Consider the following 22,653-nt stretch of genomic DNA (forward strand, 5'->3'; position numbering starts at 1 on the left):
TTATAGGTTTTAGGTGGAAAAAACATTCAAGAGTTTCTTTCACTCACTTAGTTTTCTGAAATATTTATGTAATTTAAACTCCCTTTAAACAAGAGAAAATACAGCGTGGGAGGTTAAAAACAGAGCTAGTTCGGAGTTGTTTTCCTGGTTGTTTCACTCTGTCTTGCAGCAAGGTTGCAACTAGGGGATTTTTCAGTCCTTGGCGTAGCAGTGATTCTGTTGTCCTCTCCGTCCATTGTATCCCTTCTAGCTCAGCCGCACAGTACCCTGGTGCTGAAGAGGGGTTCTAAAGCCTGCAGCTTTTTAGTGGAGGTCACTGCTGCCTCAATATCCACTGCAGATTCATTGCATTTTCTGCAGAACTGTCATTTCGTGGCCTCCGACAGTTACCAGGGCAGTCGGTTCTGACTGGAAGGAAAAAAGAAAAATCTACCTGCAACAAGATAGAACTTTTCTTTTTTTAAAAGAAAAGATAACGCCTGGCATTTATGGAAATTGCCACCTGTGCTATCTGCCACAGTTCTGGCTTGTTAAAACCACGAGCTGGTATTTGGTGAATATTAGTGCACTTTGGGAATAAAATTCTGGTGGTTTATAATGCCGCTCCCCACTACTTAGTTTCGCGTTTTTTCCTGGCGTACCTTGTGTGAAGTAAGTGCCGTGACTGAACTGAGCATCACAAGTGTCAGGGTCTATTTCCTGATCCTTCACCAAATGGTGAGTCACTGTTTCTCTCCACAAAAATCTGTATTATAAAATGCTCATTCACCTTTGTGAAGTGCTATGAGATCTGTGAGGGCACTACTCACATTTTTTAACATTGATACTTTAGCTTTTATTTCCAACCTCTGCTGGGGTACTTTAAAGCATTTTTCCAAGTTTTGTTTGTTGTTGCTCGATTTACGTTTCATTAATACATGCTACCAGATGATTTAAAGCACAGTGCTTCCAGGTATTGAACGTAAACAAGTATGTTTCTCAATATGCCTACAAATTGGGACTGTGATTCTCTGGCTGTGAGGCTCTTCCCTCTGCATTATATCCTGTGTATCTCACAGATGTTACAGTTAGCTTCACTTGTGGTTTTGCTTTCCTTTGAAGTTGGACAAATGATGTAAAATTTAAGAAGAAATTTTTTTATGGCATGAAGGAAAAGAAACCCACCCTAATTAGCAGGTCACATTTTTTTGTGGTCCCAGTTATCCTGCTAGTGGCCCTGACCCAGTAAGTCTCGACACTCTCTGGGAGATGGAGCGTTTCTACAGCCCATTGCCACCCAAGCAGGACTGTACGTGTGAAGTTGGAGCATTTCATTTTCTCCAAAAAGTCTCCTAAAACGTTTACAATTATATTAAAGTTTAAAAGAAATGGAAATCAGATACTGGCAAAGAATAACCATCGCTTTATTCTTGTTATGTTAAAGTTACCCTATTGTTTATGATGATCAGTGACTGTCCAGATCCCTCTTAAGTGGTTCAGACAAAACCACAAAGCAGAAGCGGTTTTGTGGTGTTTGGGCACTCCTATATAGGAAACCTGGGTTGGATTCCCACTGCTGATTTTTTCAGTCTGAGGACATGCCTGCCAATGGCAAGAGGTTCGCGGATTGTTCGGTAGTGATTTATTGGACTGTTGTCTGACAAGAAGGCTGATCAATGCAATTTATTCTGCAGCATAAAAATTGCAAGCCCGTTTTCATGGATAGCAATGCTAAAGTTAAATGCCTTTTCCCCGGAGGAGGACAAACAAAAGGAAATCTCTACCAAGTATCTAGTGATCCAAGAAGAGATCAGAGTGATAGTGTTACAATTAGAAATGAGGAAATGCACACTTGTGCGTATTGCTCCGTAATACAGCAGGCATTCATTTAAGGGGAGTTTTTTTGCAGCGTACAGCATTGAAAACACATGTCTAATAGGTGCATTCATTTTAATATGCTCATTCATTGAGCAGGCCTGATTAATTAGTACGTGTCACCATCTGGTACTTACTGAGACTATTCATTTTTAAAATGTTGAAATTGTAGGGAATGTTGCACACCAATTAAGTTCCTTTTAATTGGATTATGTTAGTATAAAGTATTGCTGGAGAAGGCCTTCATTGTGATTCAGCCAGCATGCATCTAAAGGAGACCCGCCAGCCTAAAATTACTTAGAACAAAGGGAAAATGCCTGAAATACATGTTTATTACTATCTTTGTGCACGCAACAAAGATGATATCAACAAATAAGAGCCACAAAAATACTAGTGCATTTCTGTGCAAGGTTCAGTCTCCTGATGTGAGGATGTCTGAGCTGATCACTACTTCTTCGCACTGCAACTCCAAATCTGCCATCTTCTCCCTCTCACCTGGGAAGTGAAATCTGTTTTTGCATGTCTGTTTGCTTGATATCAACTTAACAGGGCCAGACTAAGCCTTCCTGCATGCAGTTGTGTATCTGCTGAAATGAGAGGCATTATTCTCATTTACACGAAGAGCGATGCGGCCTTTAAAGCTGATAAACTATCTGTGCTGACTCAACCATTTAGTGAATGAAGCATCACGATCTGCTGGCTGCAGCACCGCATTAGGAGTGGAGCTTGTCTGTCTGTACTTGTTCCTGTCATTGTGACTCACTTGGTGAATTTTAGTCACTTAGCGTCACTGCACTGCAGTTGTTTCCGTGTATAAATTGTGAATAGTTAATGTTTATCAACTTACATAGAAGGCTTTGAGATACAGGCATGAAATCGACAATGCTGATATTCTGTATTTACTGTTAATGCTTTCTTTGGAAGCCTAATGCTGTTTTGTATTTAACATCTGAGGTTGTTATTGCTTTGATTTTGCAGAGACTGAGTATCTTCAAGTAAGTTCTTTCATCCGAACTACTCGTTTCAGAAGAGCCAGGAGCTCTGCAGAGTACATGTTCCTGCTCCTTAGCAGTTCCATGGGCTATCACGGAAGCAGGGAAGTTAGGGAAGAAAAGACACCAAATTGCTACAGCAGCTTAAGAGATCTGATGTGTGACTGCCTGCATCTCTTGTTGACCTTGTTTTGAAGAGTAGGGCAGGAGCCTAGAACTGAACGATGTCAGGGTATTTTCTTCTCCTTGCATTTGTGTGTGTTTTCATTCCCTTCAGTGGGCTCTGCTGCCCCCTACCAAGTGGCAGCTGTTGTTAACAGCAATGGAAGCAGCAGCCTGAACACGCGAAGAATTGTTTTACGGTTTTTCATAGGGAAAGAAGGTTTTGTTTCTGTTATCGCTCATAATCGCTCTCACTATAATTATCACTCATTATAGGGAATCTGTAGTTGAAACAGTAAATGTATTTTCTTTAAAGGGAGAGGAAAACATTAGAAAAATCGCTTTTAGTTGTGCAGCAATGAAGAAACTGCCTGAATTTTTGTTAGAATGCAAATAGTTGTTTAGACATAGAAAGGTCACTGTGAATTTAATTTGAAATAGCATAGGAGCGCTTCTGATTTTGAGTCTAGAAGTAGCACAGTGTTGGAATTCTTTTGTTTGTGGGCTTTTAACATACATTTCCTCTTGTTTGAAGGTGCATATTTCCTCTTTGTTGCAGCTGCAGGCAATCTCAAAGCATGCTACAGGAACTGCTCATCCTGCGTGTGCCCGAGGCAACTGGAAACCCAGCTGTAGTTTACAAACCTGAGAAGTCAGTGGCTCTTGCCTGTTTCACAGACTCTGTCAAAAATCACATTAGAGAGCATGGTTGTGTTTAAACCGTTTCCTTAGGTGTTGAAAAGCAATATCTCTGTCTATCTATACCCGTCTTACGTAGTTTCTGTATACGAGTTACGTGTCTGCATTTACATGGACACGTCAAGGTGTATTTTATTTTTAAGCCAAATTGCTGCAGGTGGTGTATTCCTGGGACGTGCGATGTATGTTTGCACAAACCTATGACCACACCGTAGTTTTTATTCCTGACTGGGGCGTTGTGTTGTGGTTCTGCTAAGTTTCCTGTAGTTCACATTCATGTGTTGAGTGTAGCCCTCGTTTGGGTTAGAAGAAAACTGATTAGTATCAGTGTATCTCAGCAAATGAGTGCGAGTACAGCCAGCAGTAAAAACATAAAAATGTAGTCACGTGAAGGTGCGCAATAGAGTGCTTTCTCATTTCTACCCCGATGTTACTAGCGAAAAAGCTTAGCTTGGAAGGCCATAAAGCTCTCTGGTTTGTGATAAGATTCTAGAGCAAGTGCAGTTTATGCCATTTCAGAGAAATAATATCACCCAGTTAAATCTTAAAAACCACACACGCATGCACTAACCCTTTTATTTAAATTGTTTGTTTGGAGGTTTTATGTAATGGAGAAATAGATTTTCCAAGAAAACATTTAGTTTAGACTCCCATTAGTGTAACTTTACTCCTTTTATTTGTTAAATACATGAAGGAGCTAAGCAGGGTATAAAATTCTAGTATGTGCACACTCTCTCTGATTTTAGGAGAATTATTTCTTAATGTAATTTTTCTGCTTACAATATATGGGCTTGCAAAGTGTCGAAACAACAAATCTTGGCAATGATAAAAAACATACAAAGACATTTTCCTCTGTATATATAAAACAAAGGCTGAAAGTTTGGGCTGATCTGTATCTGGCAGACTTTCTATCTCTTAGGTCATACCGAGAAAGCTTTTGGCATGAACTTTTTGGCAAAAAGCTTTGTCTGGAAACATATTTAGTCAACGTATGAAATATGATAGCCCTGGTACCACAAATGTGTCTGAAGATGCTCTAATAGAGTTAGACTTCAGCCCCATCTGCTGTTGGAACAAGATTGCTCTATTTGAGTCTTCCAGCATAGGACAGCCCTTTGCCAAAACACAGAGAGCAGTACGTGAGGAGACTGACAAATGCATACAAGTGTCAGTTTTACTAATGGCTTCTGTTGTTTGCTACGCTGATGAAAACCAGTTGTGTCCATGGTGAATGCCAGCATAGCCGTCCTGCTGCTGGGTTCCGAACCACTGGCTCTATAGAGAGCCGCATCTTTAACGGAATGCATCTATTAATACCCTTTCAGTGTACCTATGTGATCAGCAAGTACATTTTCACCCGAAGCCTGTAAGGATATAAAATTATTGATTTTCAATGCCTGTGTTTACAGACGTAGCAGCAGACACACAGATTCCTCCACCTCAGTAAAATATCTCCAATAATTAGAGTTATGCAACAGTGACGAAGAGACCAGACTTGTGAATTTGGCTTAGAAGGCTTAAAATCTTCCGGCATTAATTCACAAAACTCTCAAATCCTGGATACTCCAATGACTATAAAGCACAGCAGATTCATGTTTGGCTTTTACTTAAGGCTGATCATTTCAGGAAAATCCTTTTCAATTGAGTCAATTTCAATTCTTTTTCAATTGTTATTTTGGGGGAGGACGGGTAGAAAAGCTACATGTGAAACAAATCAGGGACTAAAAATCCATAGCTTTTTTTGAGGATATAAGAATGGATTTTATTGCCACTACTGTAAGCTAAAGGAAAAGAAGCAGTGACTTTCTGGAAAGGTTTCCCCAGCGTTTTTATCTGACTTTTCCAGGATAGGAGTCAGGCCTCCCCCTTCAACCAAAATACCTGTCCAGTTATAATTTGACTCTGATGAAAAAAGCACTAAAATGGCAGAGCTTGGAATTGCTTGAACATATTTTGTCACTTAAGCTGAGCTCATTCCATTTGAAGCTAAAACAAATGATCTCAATTACATTTAGGAGAGTAAACATACTCTTACTTTCCTGGCTCATGTTTAAGTTAGTTATGTTAAAAACCATGTGCACTAATCTTCATTTTTATATCCTCTTCCTAGCATTTGTTGTATTGGGCAAAATTAAAGGTCAATGGTCCTGAACTAGTCAAGAGAATTATTCTAAATTCTCAGTCATTGCCATTTCTCTCTCTCTCTCTCTCTCTCTCTCTCTCTCTCTCTCTGCTTTCAGTAATACAGGGCTTAGCTGCCAAAGTTTTAATTCCTTATGTGTGAAACAAATTATATTTGCTACTTTTTTGCATTTCAGTTACATAGTTTTGTACATAAATTTATGTAAAAAGAGCTAAGACATCAGTAAAAGGCTACTTGCTTATTCTGAGTCGTTCATGGTGTAGAAAATGTGAGCATAATGATCAACCTGTTTTTTCCCTGTTCTTATCCTCATTCTCTTTTGTGTTTCAGAATGATCACTGCTCAGAACAGTAGCCACCCTAACTGAACAGAGTGGAAACATATGGATGAAATTCTTACCATGCACTGAACAGCACGGCATCAAGCGCAAAGCTCTGGGAAAATGTCTGCTTGCAACACTTTCACTGAACACGTCTGGAAACCTGGTGAATGTAAGAACTGCTTCAAGCCCAAAAGCTTGCATCAGTTACCCCCAGTATCTGAAAAAAAAACACTCTCGCATGGAAATCTGAAAACCAATGCAAACCAAAGTAACAGCCATCGTGGAAGAAATACAGGAAATTTCCGACCGCCCGTGGCAAAGAAACCCACTATAGCTGTGAAACCCACCATGATGGTGGTAGACGGGCAGGGTGTCTGCGGCGAGATCAGCACGCCGGATCATGGTGAGAATAAATCGGTGCCTGCAGGTTGGAACCGAAACAAAGCTGTCTTGAACAAAAAACCACTGAACAATAATAATGAAGATGAAATTGAAGGTTACAGCCATGTTCACAGGCCTTATGGCAACAATGATGGTGTAGGTAAGATACCAAATAACAATAATAATGGACTGACAGAAGTTTTGAAGGAGATTGCAGGTTTGGATACCACACCTCAGCTAAGTGGAAATGAAATGAACTCAAGAGAAACCTTCTTGGGAAGAATAAATAATTGTTATAAAAGATCATTAGAAAGAAAGATCCCTCCAAGCTGCATGATGGGCGGAATGAAGGATTCACACAGTAAGCACGTTATTCTGAGTGGAAGCACTGAAGTAATAAGTAATGAAGGTGGACGTTTCTGTTATCCAGAGTTCTCTAGTGGAGATGAGAGTGAGGATGACACGGTTTTTGGCAGCATGCAAGAAGAGCATGAGAGCTGGGATGAAAGTGATGAAGAGTTACTAGCAATGGAAATTCGTATGAGGGGCCAACCTCGCTTTGCTAATTTTAGAGCTAACACCCTATCTCCTGTTCAGTTCTGTGTTGACAAAAAATGGAATACCGTGCCCCTTAGAAACAAGTCTCTCCAGCGGATCTGTGCAGTAGATTATGATGACAGTTATGATGAAATTTTGAACGGTTATGGGGAAGAGACTGTGATTCTTTATGGGCAAGAGAGCATGCAGAGCATGGTATCTTCTGATTCTACATCTCCTGATTCTTCTTTGACAGAAGAGTCTCGTTCTGGAACAACCAGCAGTTCTTCACAGAAGCTCTGTAATGGAGGGTTATCTCCTAGTACTCCTCAGGACCTCAAATTGATTGAACCAGAATATGAAAGTCTTTGTGACAATCAACAAGTGAAGGATGTGTCAAAAGCTCCCAGAAATGTTCCGAAAAGCCTAGAAACTCACAAGGCAGTCCTTGCGCTTCGACTGGAAGAGAAGGATGGCAAAATTGCTGTGCAGACTGATAAGCAAGAGAATAAAAGTTCTTCAGATGTTGCTGGTCAAGCTGTAACTATAAATTTGGTGCCTGTGGAAGAGCAAGCTAAACCTTACAGGGTGGTGAATATGGAACAACCCGTGTGCAAGCCATATACCATAGTGGATGTATCAGCTGCCATGACCAATGAATGTAAGGAGAATCAGACTGAAACCGCAGAAACCAAAAATGCATCATCTAACCCAAGCTCACCTGTAACTCCAGGCACACCTATTACATCCTCTGCAGGATCACCTGTACGAGTGAATGCTAATCTGAAAAAATCCAGTGCAATCAGATACCAAGAAGTGTGGACTTCTAGTACTAGTCCAAGACAGAAGATACCTAAGGTGGAGTTAATTGCTAACAGCTCAGGACCTTCTGTTCCTCCCAGGAAGACAAGCCACAAGTCAGCTCCTACTTCACCTACAGCTACAAACATTTCTTCAAAAACCATCCCGGTTAAGTCTCCCAATTTATCTGAGATAAAATTCAACAGCTACAATAATGCTGGCATGCCACCTTTTCCTATTATCATTCATGATGAGCCCACTTACGCCAAGAGTTCCAAAAATGCTATTAAAGTTCCTATTGTAATCAATCCGAATGCATACGATAACCTGGCTATCTATAAAAGTTTTCTAGGCACCAGCGGAGAGCTATCTATCAAAGATAAAACTACTAGTGTAATAAGCCACACATATGAAGAAATAGAAACAGAAAGCAAAATGACTGAAACCATAGGAAGTAAACCCACTGAATTTTCCCAAGTGAAAGGGGTGACTAATAGCTCTGAATGCAGGCTGGGTTCTGTGGCTCAGAAGGTCCAAGAGTTTAATAGCTGTCTCAGTAAAAGTCAGATATCACCACAGAGAAGTCACAGTTCTGACCACAGTTCCCCATCAAGAGTTCAAAAGACGACACAAGAGCCTGCAGCAAAAATAGACGTAACACCAGAGGCTTCCGTTGGCGGCGGCGGCAGCAGCAGTAGAGAGAATGCGAGCACAGTGCTTTCACAGATTGTGGCTTCTATCCAGCCTCCGCAGTCTCCTCCAGAAACACCTCAGTCCGGACCCAAATCTTGTAGCATTGAAGAACTGTATTCTTTACCCCCTGATGCAGATGCCACTAAAAACACCCTGGTACGACCCAAATCTCTGTTTACGTCACAGTCTGAAATGGAGTCATCCAAGATGGTGGAAAATGCTGCCATTAAAACGCAGAAAGATTCACTTTCACAGCCAGTTGCCGCTCACTCTCCAAAGCCAGTGAGAGCCACCCCAAATACCACAAGTCCCAAAACAGAGCAAGCACCGCCATTTCCTCCTCCACGGTCCACTTCTTCACCCTATCACGCAAGTAACTTGTTGCAAAGACATTTCAGCAACTGGACCAAACCAAACAGTCCCACCAGGTCAACAGAGGCTGAGTCAATCCTTCATTCAGAAGGTCGCCGAGCTGCTGATGCGAAACCCAAACGCTGGATATCGTTTAAGAGTTTTTTCCGCCGCAGAAAAACTGACGATGAGGAAGACAAGGAGAAAGAGAGAGAGAAAGGAAAATTGGTGGGCCTTGATGGAACGGTTATACATATGCTCCCCCCTCCTCCAGTTCAACGTCATCACTGGTTCAGTGAGGCAAAGTCAGACTCCAGTGAGAAGCCGTCGATTGTTTTCATGTATAGATGTGAACCGGCACAAGCTGAACCCAAGGCTGACCATCAAAGCAAGAGCGGAGTGGAGTCTGCTATCGCTGATGCGCTAGCAAAAGACAAAGGAGAGATGCAGGAAAAGTCTCCAGAGAGCTCTGAACAGAACATAGCGAGCCATTCCTCTCCGCCTCAGATTCCCAAGAAAATCCCAAGGTAATCTGCTCATCTTTAGTCACTCAGTTGTGAACTGTCCTGTATATACTGCTGAAAAGGGAAGAAATTAAGGAGTTTTATTACATTAAGTGTAGCTTTTTCAGAATATATTTTAGGTAATTTAAAGCATATTGGATATCTGAAAGGATTAAAAAACCCCACTAGAAATGGTATGTGATACTGGAGTTTGTACTGCAGATTCACTAATAAGTCACCATAGCCATGTTACATTGAATCAGATACATTTTCCTGAATTTCTAGTTTAAGAAAGTGTTCTTATGTTATAGGAAACTAAAGAATTCCTCTGCAGAAATAGAAGGCAACTGTTGAAAAGTATAATAGAAATAATTAAGGTCTGTGACTCATAAAAGACAGTGTGCTAACTTTATCTCACCCAAGAATATAAGAGATGCTAATTAACTTGATGCTACACTGCAACATCACTGCAGCACTCCCAAAATAAACCATGTAAAAAAGTAATAATAGAATTATATTATCTATAAAGTGATCTATCTCCATTTTGCAAGACCTTTAGTGATGAATATACTTTGTCCCCTAACTCTGTTGGATTCGGTAGAGCTGGTCGCTTCATTTCTACCTGACAATTCCATTCAGTGATTTCCTTTTTAATTTTTTATCATAATTTGCTAAAATGATTTGTTGTTCTAATTTCTTGTGAAAGTCTTTGGCCAATAGATCTTTATCTCAGTCCTATAAGTTCATGGTAGTTGAATGTTCTAGGTCTGTTAATTTAAAGGTCTGTTCGTTCCCTTACGAAGGGTACACATGGGAGGGTTTTTTTGTTGTTGTCTCTGAACACAAAGAACCATGTTTATTTCCAGAAAAGCATTGTTTTCAACATACCACTGAGTTCCCACAGCTCATGATAGTGCATAACCTGAGAGGGCTGGGAGACGTTCGTTGCAATCGGTCACGTGGACATCGTATGCATTTCCCTGAGTACAGACCACTGCTGTGGATGTATTAGAATACGTCTTCCAGTGTTGTTATACAAACCAAATCCAAAAGAGCTTCGAACTTGCATTATTTAATTCATTACAACAATAACCTAGTGGTAGGAAATTAAAAATTTTGTAAAATTTCGGCTATGTTTGAGCCTCAGAAAATCTATCATGGCAGTGTTTGTTGTTTTTCTTTCTCTGTTGTCTACACAAGAAAGTTGCGGTGACTTTTAGTTAAAATGGTTTTAAGGTTGACTCAAACTAATAGAAATCTCTTTGTGAGCGTAGTTTGAGTTTATTGAACTGCTGTTTGCCTTAAAGGAAAACAACTAAAACTAACCGAGAGTGACCATTTGCACCAAGTGTAATTAAATCACTTTTATATCTCATCTTGGGAACACTGATACAGCATTCCAATGAAGATCAGGATTACTTTTCAGACTATTTGCCTTTTGTCAGACATGGAAAGCTTTGGGTTTTGTAATGCAAGATGGTGATAGGATTTATCTTAGTGTGATGTAAAGCTGGTTTCTGTAGATGTGCATTTGAAGTAATTGCTCCAAATACAAGATAGGATGGTCTCTAAAACCTTAGTGTACTGTCTGTTTCTGCAGACTCGGATGAACTGCAATCTCAGGGTCAAGAATTTTATTTTAAAAAAATAAAGTACATGAAAATTAACAAAGAGTTAAAAAAAATCAAGTACAAATTGTAGGTGTGAGTTTCAGAAACATTAAGCACTTTCACAAAGTATTAAAGTCAGTAGGAGCTGTAAGGATTCAGCATCTCTGCAAGATGTACAGTACCACAATAATGCAGGGGTGTGGGTGATGACAGAAGGGGATGTCCCTGTATTTACAGTGCATATTACAGTTTACGGCTGAAGACAGTGGGGAATGTACCCAGGGCTAGAATAACCCTTGACAGGAGTCTAGTGTCTCTAGACTTACCATAAATTAAATGGGGAGAAGTAGGCAGCTTTAGAGAGCAAGTGAAAGAATCAGAGAAGTGTGTGCTCTCCACCCCTGTTCAGAGGAACCCCTTTTTTCTATTACCTGCAGGGGAACCTAGAGAAAATGAAGTTGTACTAACATTTTTTTTTAGCAGCATTACCGAATACATTGCTATCAGGAGATTATCTTGCTCCCACCTCCTTAGTGCCCCGCTCTCGTGCTGGCAAGACAGTTCATGTGGTTACCTGTGGTGAACCAGACTGAGGAAGTGATCCAAGTGCCAAATAACTTGGCAGTTATTTTTCAGCCAGATCGATGTGCTGATCTGACAGGGGGACCAGGCAGGAAGGAGCAGCTGCTTATCTGGGTGGTAAAAGGGTAGTAACAGGCTAATGGCTGCGGTCAGAGTTGGCACTTGTTCTTGGACTACCCTAGAGATGGTGCTGTTCCCTGTTATATATTTTTCCCCTATTACTGGAATACCTTCTGCCCTTACTATTGAAGGCAATTGGTCATTCTATCTTATTCCAAAAAGTAAGTTTACTCTTCACTTTTCTGCGAGTCACTGCAATATTGGCTAAAACCACTGCTCACAATTTTCACTGTTGAAAATTGGAATTTTCCAAATGTTAGGATTGGAATTTCTCTTTCTAACAATGTTGTTCTATGGTTTCTACAAATTTCAAAGAAAATGCACTGAGGTGCTGGGAACACTGGACAGTGGATATCTTTACCCTTCAGTTATTATATTCAGTTGCCTTGATGCAATTTCATGTCTTAAGTTATTTAGGTTTTTTACTTAATTTTTAATATTGTTAAAGAAATTAAGTGAAACCTTATAGTGCCAAAAATTGAAGTGGTTTTTTTGTTTTGTTTAAGGGTTTGGGCTTTTGTTTTTATTATCCTAATAGGCGAGAATCAGGGTTGTCAACTTTCATTTTTGCACAAGCAGGAGATGTAAGAGACAATGCTATACTTGGTTTGTGTTAACTCTTCAGGTATTAGTAAGAGGTTAGTGTTAATTCAGGCTAAAATATGTGCATGGAAAAGATGTTTAAAATCTTTGGTTAAGCTTGCGGAGGCTTAGAGGAAAACAGAAGACATGAAGATAGCGATCAATTACACTTTTCTAACTTAGAATGCCAACAACAGTAAGCTCACTGAAAAACCAAACTGATGACCTGGAAAATAAGATAAGCTTCAAAAATGTCAGATTACTGGGGGGCTTGAAAGCAAATTAAATGAAGATACAATATTTCCTTACTTGTCAATAGATTACGAAGCTGCTAAAGATCGATAACACAACCACAAAACAGGGCTGAAGGTATTTAAAGTTACTACTAGAAAGGTCAGTTTTTGCTTTTGAACAGCACTTGCAAAATACTCAGTTCTTTGGAAAGCTGAAAACTATCCCTCTGTTACACAAAAGAACTTGGTTTCGTTTATCCGTGTGACTGTTTCTTTCTGTTTGATGCCAGGATGCACATAAGGTTGTTCAAAAGGAGCTAGCAAATACTAATGTATTAAATTTACCAAAAATTTGTAGATAGATTAAATTTTGCTAAAAATCAGCAGCCACATCAGTTTTATCATTAATTGGAATGAAAATCAGGTGTTCTTAGAACACCTGCTGTACATGAAATGCAGCACTTGTTCTCAGGCAAAACCTAAAATTGACCTCTAAAAGATAACATGATATTTCTGGCCTAAGTTGCAGTAATTGATAAAGGTGGTACAGCACAGCGTGGAATTCATACCGAGGTTTAAAAAAAAAGGTTCCTCAAAGGCTTTGTTATCTAGTGGATCATGCTGTTGCTATTGGAGTTTCACAAGATAAAGGTTTCTCTTCTCCTTCATTGAGAGATCACTGCTTATACCCAGTAGCAGCTGTTTAGATTGTTTCCTCAGCGCAGCCTTCTGATTCTTCCTTTCCTATCTTCATAAATCACATCAGAGCTCAGCTAAAACCTCATTCAGCACCATTTTAGATGGCACTGCCTTTGTAAATCAAGGTACAACCGATTTGTGCACAACCATTTCCATTTCAGTTATGTATTAAACTGAATAGTTTCCGTTCATAGCTACAAGTCAGCCATAACTTTCCTTTATAGGATCTTTGGGCCAGACTTGGATGAACCAAAGGTAAAACTGTGTATTTACTGAAATTCTTCCATCAAGTAGTGAGGTCAGTATATTGATTCCATTATGGTTTAGATAAGAAAGCATTTCTTCATAGCTGAAGTTGGGATTACCAATCTAATTCCTAAAACATTAACTTTGTCAAAAGGATTTGAAACTAAGCTAGCGATCATTTTACAAACAGTTCACCCTGAGTAACTTCCAGCCAGACTGCTGCTCCTGAAGTTAACATAAATGTCAGTGACAGATGAGAATCCTTTAGAAAACTGGCCAAAAATGTGCACAGTTCCTGCCTGCCGTGGAAGCGTTTCAGTAGTCTGTGTTCGTCAAATGCTTTTTGTTGTGCTGATTGCCTTGAGGTTGCTGACAACTGTTCAGACTGTTTGCCTTAAATTACAGTAAGCCAAATGTGATTTCAGGAATCTGAGTTAGGTAGAGCACCAAGACTTAAAAGGCCCCAAATGGTTTATCTCTTCAGTGGGTTTTTTAGTAATTTGTTATGCCACTAACTGTTGTTTAAGGCAAAAAATAGAAGTGACTGGAGCTAGGGGTGTGCCACAGTGCACAACACTGGTGGCCTGGACCTTGAGAACCTGAACAGCATAGGGAATGGAGCTTACGTGTAGGCTCTCTTGCTTCAGTGGGACAGGAGCCATGAAATGACTCTTGAGCGCTCTGTATATCTACAGAAATATGAATGTTGTAAGAGATTACTCAGTAAAAACAACTGGAATCATTGTTCTTCAAAGATGTCGTATATTAAGATCAGGATCGCATCCAGAGACAGGCAGGAATAACCACCACTGCCACATTCCACTTTATGCTGTCATTGATCCAATCCTGCAGATTCCACAGAGGCTTCAGAAACTACTTGAGAACAAAATCTTTTAAATCACAGTAGGGCTCTGTTTAAAACAAAGTGCTTTCCAGTTTAGAGGACCTCTTGTATAAGTCTTAAGGTTCTCACCTGAATCCAAACCTTTTAAGTGTAGCTTGTATAAATTGGTGAGGGGAATTCAAGGATGTTACAGCTGAAAAGAAAAATCTTGCTTGAGCAAGTCTACCGAAATGGGAGAAATTCTCACCTGAAAAGTTGAGGTGGAACTGTCAACTCCCCCTTCTCTCCAAATCTATCTTGATTTGCTTTTTTCTAGGTATCAGCAAAGTTTATTTACCTCACTCAGCAGTGCCTTGAAGAGCATTAACCATCTATGTTACCCTGTTTCACCAATGAAAAACTTCTGTGAGATTCTTCTCTAGAATATTTATATGCTAACAGAATTGGAAATTATGCATGCTCATTAAGCAGAAGTTTGGTAAAATTTTATGTGAAGATTTGTAAACACTGAAGACTTAAAAGAACCAAGTAGAATGAACTTTACCATTTATTATTTTATAAATTTAGATGAAGAAATTGTAAATCACTATTATTGTTCTTAATTCCTCTAATACAGTCTGTAAAATGTGAAGACTGAGAACTTTATGAAGAAAAACTTTTTTTTATAATGCACAGTTAGTCTGTGGAACTCATTGCCATTAAGTTTCACTGACACTAAAGAGCTTAGCAGGATGTCTTTACTGGATTATCAAATGTATTCCCATTATCCATGCAGACATTGCATTATACCAGATTTAAAAAAAAAACCCCTATAAATTCTCATGCTTCAAGACTAAGCCAACTTCTAAATAATAAGAATTAGGACTAAACTTTATGGCTTAGTTATTTCAGATTGTCATTTGAGAGGTTTCTTTCACTTTACTCTTAAGTGCCTATTTCTGGCTAATGGGGGTGATGAGAAACTGAACTGCATGAGCCACTGGAATGGATTTTCTGTACCCGTAATGTTCTCTGACACCCAAGCACTGTTCATCTTTGCTCAGTGTTGTCCAGAAATAAAGTGGTCTGTGTTCTCAGTGGAAGTTCCTGTGTAAGGTGGCCTTTGACCACCCTCAAGCCATTAACCTCTGCATTTTTCCTCAAGCATTATTCAGTCAATTTAGGCTTTATATTAGCTTTATTAGCTTAAAAGCGTAGGGCCTGAGGGGATCTCAAAGGGATGTCTTTGAAACTAAATATATCTATGAGTTACATAGATTTTTTTTTTTTTTGTGTGTGTAAAACTAAGTCATCTTCCTTGTCAGGCTCTCTCATCTCAAACTGTATGACTACCATCGATTACTGCTTTGCTGATGTCCAGTCAGGGAAGAGATCAGAGTCTCAGCTGGGGCTAAGGCCGCATCGTCTTTTCTCTGTGCTTCTCTTACTGATTCTGCCACTTGGATTTATGTGCTGTCTTACACAGAACTGCACTCCCTCAGCTTGACCTCTTGATCTGACCCTAATTCAGGAATGCACTCTCAGAATCACTTCTTATAAGTATTCCACTTTATCTCCTTCATATTCATTGCTGTTTATTAGTTACTCTAATTGAGAAGGCGTGCTCTGAATAGAGGAAAACACAGGTCACACAATAGCTGTGATTCCACTGTCTTTACAAAAATTAACACACTACGCAGGCTGCTTTCTGAATTTTTACTATTCCCAAAAGACCGAGGCAAGTTAGACCACATCATCTTTTGGCTAGTCTCCAAAAACTGTGAAGGAGGAGAGCCTGAGGGATGAGGTTAGGGGCGTTTGTCCCTGCAGAAAAAAAAAAAAAGAAAAGCACTTTTAAAGCAACTTTGAGCTTGTGCATATGTGAATGACAGGTATGTGAATTCAGTGGGATGTTATTGGAAGGACAGTCATTTTTATGGCAAGTTTTTTTGATGAACATCATCTCAACTGCTTAGGAAAACAAATGTGTTCTCTGTGTGCAGAGGGCTGCTCCCTCCATTAACTGAATAGATGTTTAGTTTCAGTCACATGTGCCCGAGGAGCAGAGTTCTCTATGGTAATTCATTTCCTATGAAGTTTGGTTTTGAAATAAAAAAGGGAAAAGAAAAAGGCTTGGACAGAAGAGGCTGCGCCCACTATGGTAAAAACTAACTATGTGCTCTTATGCAAGGCATCAAAGAATCTGTCCTGGCAAAATGTATAAATATCCCAAATAAGGAGATAGCTTTAAGTATTGCTTGCTATCAACAAGCAGATACAAAGTTACCGGGCTTTAATGGTTCTAATCTCAAGAACTGCTTGTTTATCAGCTGCCCTACTTTTCTCAAAAACTAGTAGTTTTAACTGTTTAGACTTTTCATGAAGCCAAAACAATTGGGAACGTGGTTCTTGTAGCTTAGTGAGGATGTTTTCCCCTTTTGTTCCTCCTGTGTTATGTTGGAGCTGATTACGAGCTGGCATTTTGGTCCCTGAGTCAGCGCGCTGCGTATGTATGCTTGATCTCTCCATCTTTACTGTTAAGCTACAGGGAAGCATTTCCCCACAGATTTCATGGCCTGAGATTTAATTGCTGTGATTTAAAATGTATTAGATTCAGACACTAAAACTGATTGGAATACAGCTTTGAGAGATTTGCTTACTTTTAAGAGTAGGTTAGTCTAAGTTCTTCACTCCTCTTGAAATTTGAACCTGCTTTTCCTTAACTAATTAACATGACTAAGACCATAGTTGTCATACCAAAACAGTGATGTAGTAGACTGTGAACTATTTTTCATCCAGGAAGGCAGCGGAAGAGTTAAGAAGGCAGGGCTGTAACTGCCTGGTTTCCTGGGGCGCTTTGGCAAGTCCCTGGGACCAACCCCCAAAGGTAAACATTAAGGTGCAGTAGGTGTATCACTCTGTGCAGAGTTCAGCCCTGTTGCTTACAGCTTGCACAACTTGTAGCACATCAGAACACTGTGGAATCAATGGCTCGCCAGAGTTTCAAGACATGATTAAAAGACTCAAGAAGGCCCTGAAAGAATTTCCTTTAATGGGGAATTGTGTGAGTGAGTACAGTGGGTGAGTTGGTATTTTTTTCTTCCTTCCTTTCTAGCTGTTGGTTTACTTTAGCAAAATGCTTCTGAGCTTAGGTTTAGTGTATGTGCTTGCATGTGTCTGGTTTGGAGAATGAGTCTGTTCTGTACCTCACCAATCAATACTAAAAAATTACTTGGAGATATGACAGAACTGTAGAGCTACTAGAAACTACTACTACTTAAAGAAAACATTCTTGCTGAGGAATGCAGGTATGTATATGATTTACAGCAACTACGAGTCTTTAGTTTGATTTCTCATCATCTTGAGAGCCTTGTTACTGCTTTAATTTTATGTATGCTTTACTCTGAAATTATATTAGGTTAACTCTTTCATGTGGATATATTTACGGCACATGGAATGTTCTTCACACCATTCCTATGCATGGTACTAAAAATGAACAACAAATTTTATGCTGATTAAAGATTACATCTTTTTGAACTTATGCCCTTTTTTCTCTTTTACTAACAAGTTCTAATGAGTTTTGTTTGTATCAGCCTGCAGTTAAAATTCATAAGTCTGAGTAGAAACAGCATGTGTGCGCTGCACTGTACGTGGGGTCTTGTGTTATGCAAAGTATTGGCATGTTTGTAGTCTGGGATTGCTAGAAGATTGTGTATTATAATTTTCGGTATTTTGGCTTTGGCATAGAGACGTATGCCTATAATTTATGTTAACTCTTTGAGGATTAATCTCTCTTTCCACCAGAAGGATTTGTATTGCAGAAACTCAGCTGCTCTGCTATTTAAAAATGCATAGTTTTTGTTTCTGTTCATCAGAAGTTATAGTAAGTTTTAAATCTTTACCACAAAAGTTAAATACCTGTACAGATATATGATGTGGTGATCATCTTATGAAGGAAGTGTGTTACTCCTGTCCCTTAGGGAAGTCACAAGTACTTAAAATTCTTGCTGTTCTATTTGATCAGGCTGTAATAATGAGAACTAGTGAACAGGACATACGCTCTTGAGATTTGGCCTAAAACAAGTATGTGTTTCTGAGTGAGAGAGCATAAAGGCACAGAAATATTTTTGCTCTGACGTGTTTTTTGTGGCATATTATTGATAATTGCGGCTATGTTTTCAATAGGATTGGGGGTTTTTTAATAAACCTGAACGTTTTTAAAATACATATAGATAATGCATAATTTTAAAATCATTCTGCAATAAATATGTCCATGGAAACTGATTGAATCCATGATTTTCAATTTTGTGCTATAAGTCATCACAGTTCAATTAAAACTTCATAGCTAAGAGCAAGCACAGAGGAATGTCTTCATGGTTTTTTGCAACTGGCCTAGTGCAGATGGATTTTGATCCTGGAAAATTTTATACAGGAAATAGATTATTGGCTTACATGAGCTACTGATCTGTTTCCCAAAGTGTCAGTTCCCAAAATCCTACCAGTATATGAAAATGTATCATTAACATTTTATGCATTTATTAAGACGTAACGGCCCCCTTGCTATACCTTGGTATCTTTGATTAAAGCAAAATTGTTCTGATTGGTGAAAAACACCTTAAACTCTGCTGCTGTCGTATGAGTCCTACACTTTTATGCAGAATCGTGCCCGCATATATATGCATACATATGTTGATTGTAGTTAGCTGTAAAATATATTGTTATCCCTTTTGTATGGAAGGCATGAACTACTATGTGTTATTATTTCAGTCAAAAGTTGTTTCCTCTTATTAAGGAAAATAAATATTGTAGAAAGTTACTCTTAAAAAACCGAGGGCAAAAGGAGCTTATTTCTTCACCAGTTCATTCCCTTTCCTGAAGATGTTTAGTGCCTAACCTGGTATTTTGGCAGTGGGATCTAGTAGCCAGCTTTGGTCCCCAGGTGATTTTGTTTTGTTTGTTTCAGTCAAGTGCCTGATGATACAACGCTGGAGGATTTGTCCCCTCGTGTTCCTAGAGCCGTGTTTGTGAAGCAGGACAATGGCGGCAGTGCCTCGGTTATACCGGTATCATCTGTCCGTGTCCCACAAGGGGAGGAAGAAAAGGAAGAAGCATCAAATTCCCCTGACTTAAATCCTTGCAGTGCTACATACAGCAATTTAGGTAAGTGTATTCATGTAGAAGAAAATTTAAGTTAGATCAGATTTTGGATACCTTTCCAGGCTGTGAAGAACCTTCTCTTTTGAACAGCTCAATACTCTTTCATAAGGTTAGTTTTTAAAGACCAATGTTTTAATATTAATTTATAGAAAATAAAATTATGTTGTCTCATTCTGAGATACACAACCAAAAAAGGGAAGATTCAATGAACTCAAAGGTTTTCTTTCCTATGATGTTAAAACTATCTTTTAATTGTCCTTAATGATAAACACCTCAAGTACATTGTTTTATCTGTTTGGAGGAATTTTTATCAAAGAGGTTTAAAATACAGAGCAAATCACCTAATTTTTTTAAAAAAACAATAAGTAGATTTCAGTATTTTTCCAAACTTCAACAAAAAATAGGACTTTTCATTTTAGAGCATCGATAACTGCTAAATAATTTGTAGTCATCTTTTGTTGACTAAAACCTTTCTTATCCTGGTCTGAGAGTTTACTTTTGCTCCTTCAGAAGAGTTTAAGATATGAAGGTACTGCACAGTCTATTCAACTGTCACTGAATTCCTGACTCATATTAGAGATACATACATGCAGGGCTTCTCTGGAAGATAAGTGAGCGAGACAGATAAGCATCTCCTGACATAGGGTATCAATATTATCAGCCTAATTTTCTGAAGCATTTTGACTTGATGTACTGCAAACTTAGGAATACCTACAGCCAGATTTCCTAAAAGAACAAAAATTTCTCATTTATTTATGTTCAAGAATATCTGAACACATTTTTCAGTAACACTGCAATCCTGTAGGCATGCCAACTTATTAAGCATTTGGACAAGAGTAAACTGTGTTGAGATGGCTCCCAAGTACAGGGGTTTGGCATGTCCACACAGGTTTAAGGGATCAAGGACTAAATTTTAAACCCTCAGATGCATACATTCCTTTGATATTTAGTGACATTGTTTTGGGTTTTTTGTTTAAATGTGAATTAGTGATGAACTTATTAGTGTGTCCTAATAAAACATTAATTAGGTATCGTTTATAAAGCATAAAGAGGAAACATATCCTGCCCGAGAGGGATACTCATACCAAGAAATTGTAACTTCAAGGAGGAAAAGTAAAATTTATATTTTTATGGTGAATTATTCAAGGATCTAATGAATTATTTTCAATTCATTGAGATATACATATATATGTGTATCTATATATTATCTGTATAGCTACAAGCTACATCCAGGCAGTAGATCTAGATTCATCAAAACTATTTATAGCATGGTTAGCCCATGTTCCTAACCAGACTGACACATAAAAGGATCAATCTAAGGTTAAGGTATCATTTAATGTAGGAAATATCACTTATTCCTCATGCTGAGATTGAATTTTAGGTATGAAGGAGTTAAATTAACTTTTAGGCTTGAGTTGGTCTGGCTTGGCAAGCTCGCTGCTTGTTGTTAAGAGCAATGCTACCCTAAATGGCACTGAGTTCTCTGGCTGCCGTTCAAACTTTCTTCTGCTTTATTCGAGCAACCTCACTTTCTAATTCAGATAGCTATCAAGAGATTACTAGGTAGGGATATAGAATGATTCCTGCTTGTTTTCACATCTTACACCTGAGCAGCAAAGTCATAGATTTTGTAGAATTAACAAATACTGGTGTGTAAACTGAAAGAAAGGATAATACGAGAATATGTAGTATAATTAAGTTATATCACATCTGACTCCTCCTTCAACTGCACTTGTATCGACAGTTACCTTTTTATAGTTACACACTACGGTTTGTAGTTAGTAAAATATACCATGTGAACATTGTAATTTGCAGTATAATGTACAATATTCACTTTTAAAATACTAATCTAATATATATTCTATGGTTTTTATTGAAAAGCAGATAATACTATGTCCTTACTTTGATACATGTCTAATCGTCAGTTGTGACATATCACATGAACAGAAATAATGGCAAGCTTTGGTCAATTTTCATCTGTAGTCAGGTAGTAGTTTGTATCAGGTTCTGTCCTCAAATACATTTGGTTTCGGCCTTCCCCTGCTTGCACAGGAGTTGTCCCATCATCAGTTTACAGTTGTGCCCACAAAAACTGCAAGTGTGCCAGCAAGTATTTGTCAGGAACCAAACTGCAGATAGAAAATTTGAGAATAGCTCATGTATAAAATATGGGCTGTATTTGTTAGTTCATCTAACATGTAAAATGATACATCTAGGAATTAAAAAAAAAAAAAAATGCAGACAAGCCTTACAAGATAGAGGATTCTCCTCTGGGAATCAGATACAACACAAAAAAGACTCGGGACTTTTAGGAAACCTTAGGTCCCACCATGATGATAGGATACAAAAGCCCAATATGTTCCTGGGTATATAAATAGGAGGAAACTTTAAAAGTAGTAGAGAGGTTATGTATATCTCATTTTCATTCTGCAGCTGCCATGGTCACAGTCAAGCCCTGGTGCCCACAGTTTAAGAAGAATGTTTTAAAAAAATTGTACAAGTTCTAAAGAAAAGCTTTGAAAATACCCAGTATTGTGGCAGGCCCTTTATAGGGACTGATTCAAGAAGCTGAATCTGTTTAGCTTATCAAAGAAACAGAGTCTGGCTTGATCACTGTATGGATGCTCATGTGGTGAGCTGAGCTGTGATGAGGAATACCTTTGGTATCAACAGATTTAACAAAATGCAGTGGCTTCCAGCTGAAACTAGATGCAGAAACAAACGTTTGAATGTGTAAGGTAGGGCCTGGATGTTTCTTTTTTAAGGTGTGCCCTTATTCTAAGAGAAGTCAATTCAGGTAAGCCTGGTAGCTTTTGATAAGGAAGACAATAGACCAGATGATTAAAATCCTTTCCTTTATAAATCTTCACATTTTTTTGTCTTTGTTTGAATTTGTTGGGCAAATTGACTTGCTTGAATTTGCATCACTCTAAGTAGATTAAGATATTCTCAATATACTCAGGATAGTACTTCTATCACTTAAAAAAGAATAGGTTATTTTATTGTCAGCTATTTTTCTCCTTACAACTAAAGAAAAGGTGAAAAACAGGAGGCTAAGTTTCTAGGTTTTATGATTGCCGACGTTGGAAAAAATCCCAAATCACAGCCATCTGCCACGGAGTATTGCCTCAGTAAGTTAGACCAGGGCATTGTGCTTTAGCCA

At 38.7% G+C, this 22,653-nt stretch overlaps 1 protein-coding gene and 1 long non-coding RNA gene across 8 annotated transcripts in view; one reads left to right on the top strand and one right to left on the bottom strand.

Moving 5' to 3' along the window:
• Positions 1 to 22,653, top strand: part of PEAK1 (pseudopodium enriched atypical kinase 1) — a 115,774-nt gene that overhangs the window by 73,533 nt on the left and 19,588 nt on the right. For 6 of the 7 annotated variants that reach the window (XM_054836340.1, XM_054836339.1, XM_054836338.1 and 3 more), the window contains 3 exons: positions 6,181 to 9,462; positions 17,298 to 17,414; positions 19,297 to 19,493. In XM_054836340.1, coding sequence (XP_054692315.1) covers positions 6,293 to 9,462; positions 17,298 to 17,414; positions 19,297 to 19,493 — 3,484 coding nt within the window. In that variant the 5' untranslated portion in view covers positions 6,181 to 6,292. The remainder of the gene's footprint in view (positions 1 to 6,180; positions 9,463 to 17,297; positions 17,415 to 19,296; positions 19,494 to 22,653) is intronic. The other variant, XM_054836344.1, reaches the window with a different exon arrangement.
• The window catches only part of LOC129210541 (uncharacterized), a 43,686-nt gene that overhangs the window by 18,041 nt on the left and 2,992 nt on the right, over positions 1 to 22,653 (bottom strand). The gene's annotated exons all lie outside the window — the stretch shown is intronic.

Source organism: Grus americana, chromosome 10 (genome assembly GCF_028858705.1).
Source record: "Grus americana isolate bGruAme1 chromosome 10, bGruAme1.mat, whole genome shotgun sequence".
Lineage (NCBI taxonomy): Eukaryota > Metazoa > Chordata > Aves > Gruiformes > Gruidae > Grus > Grus americana.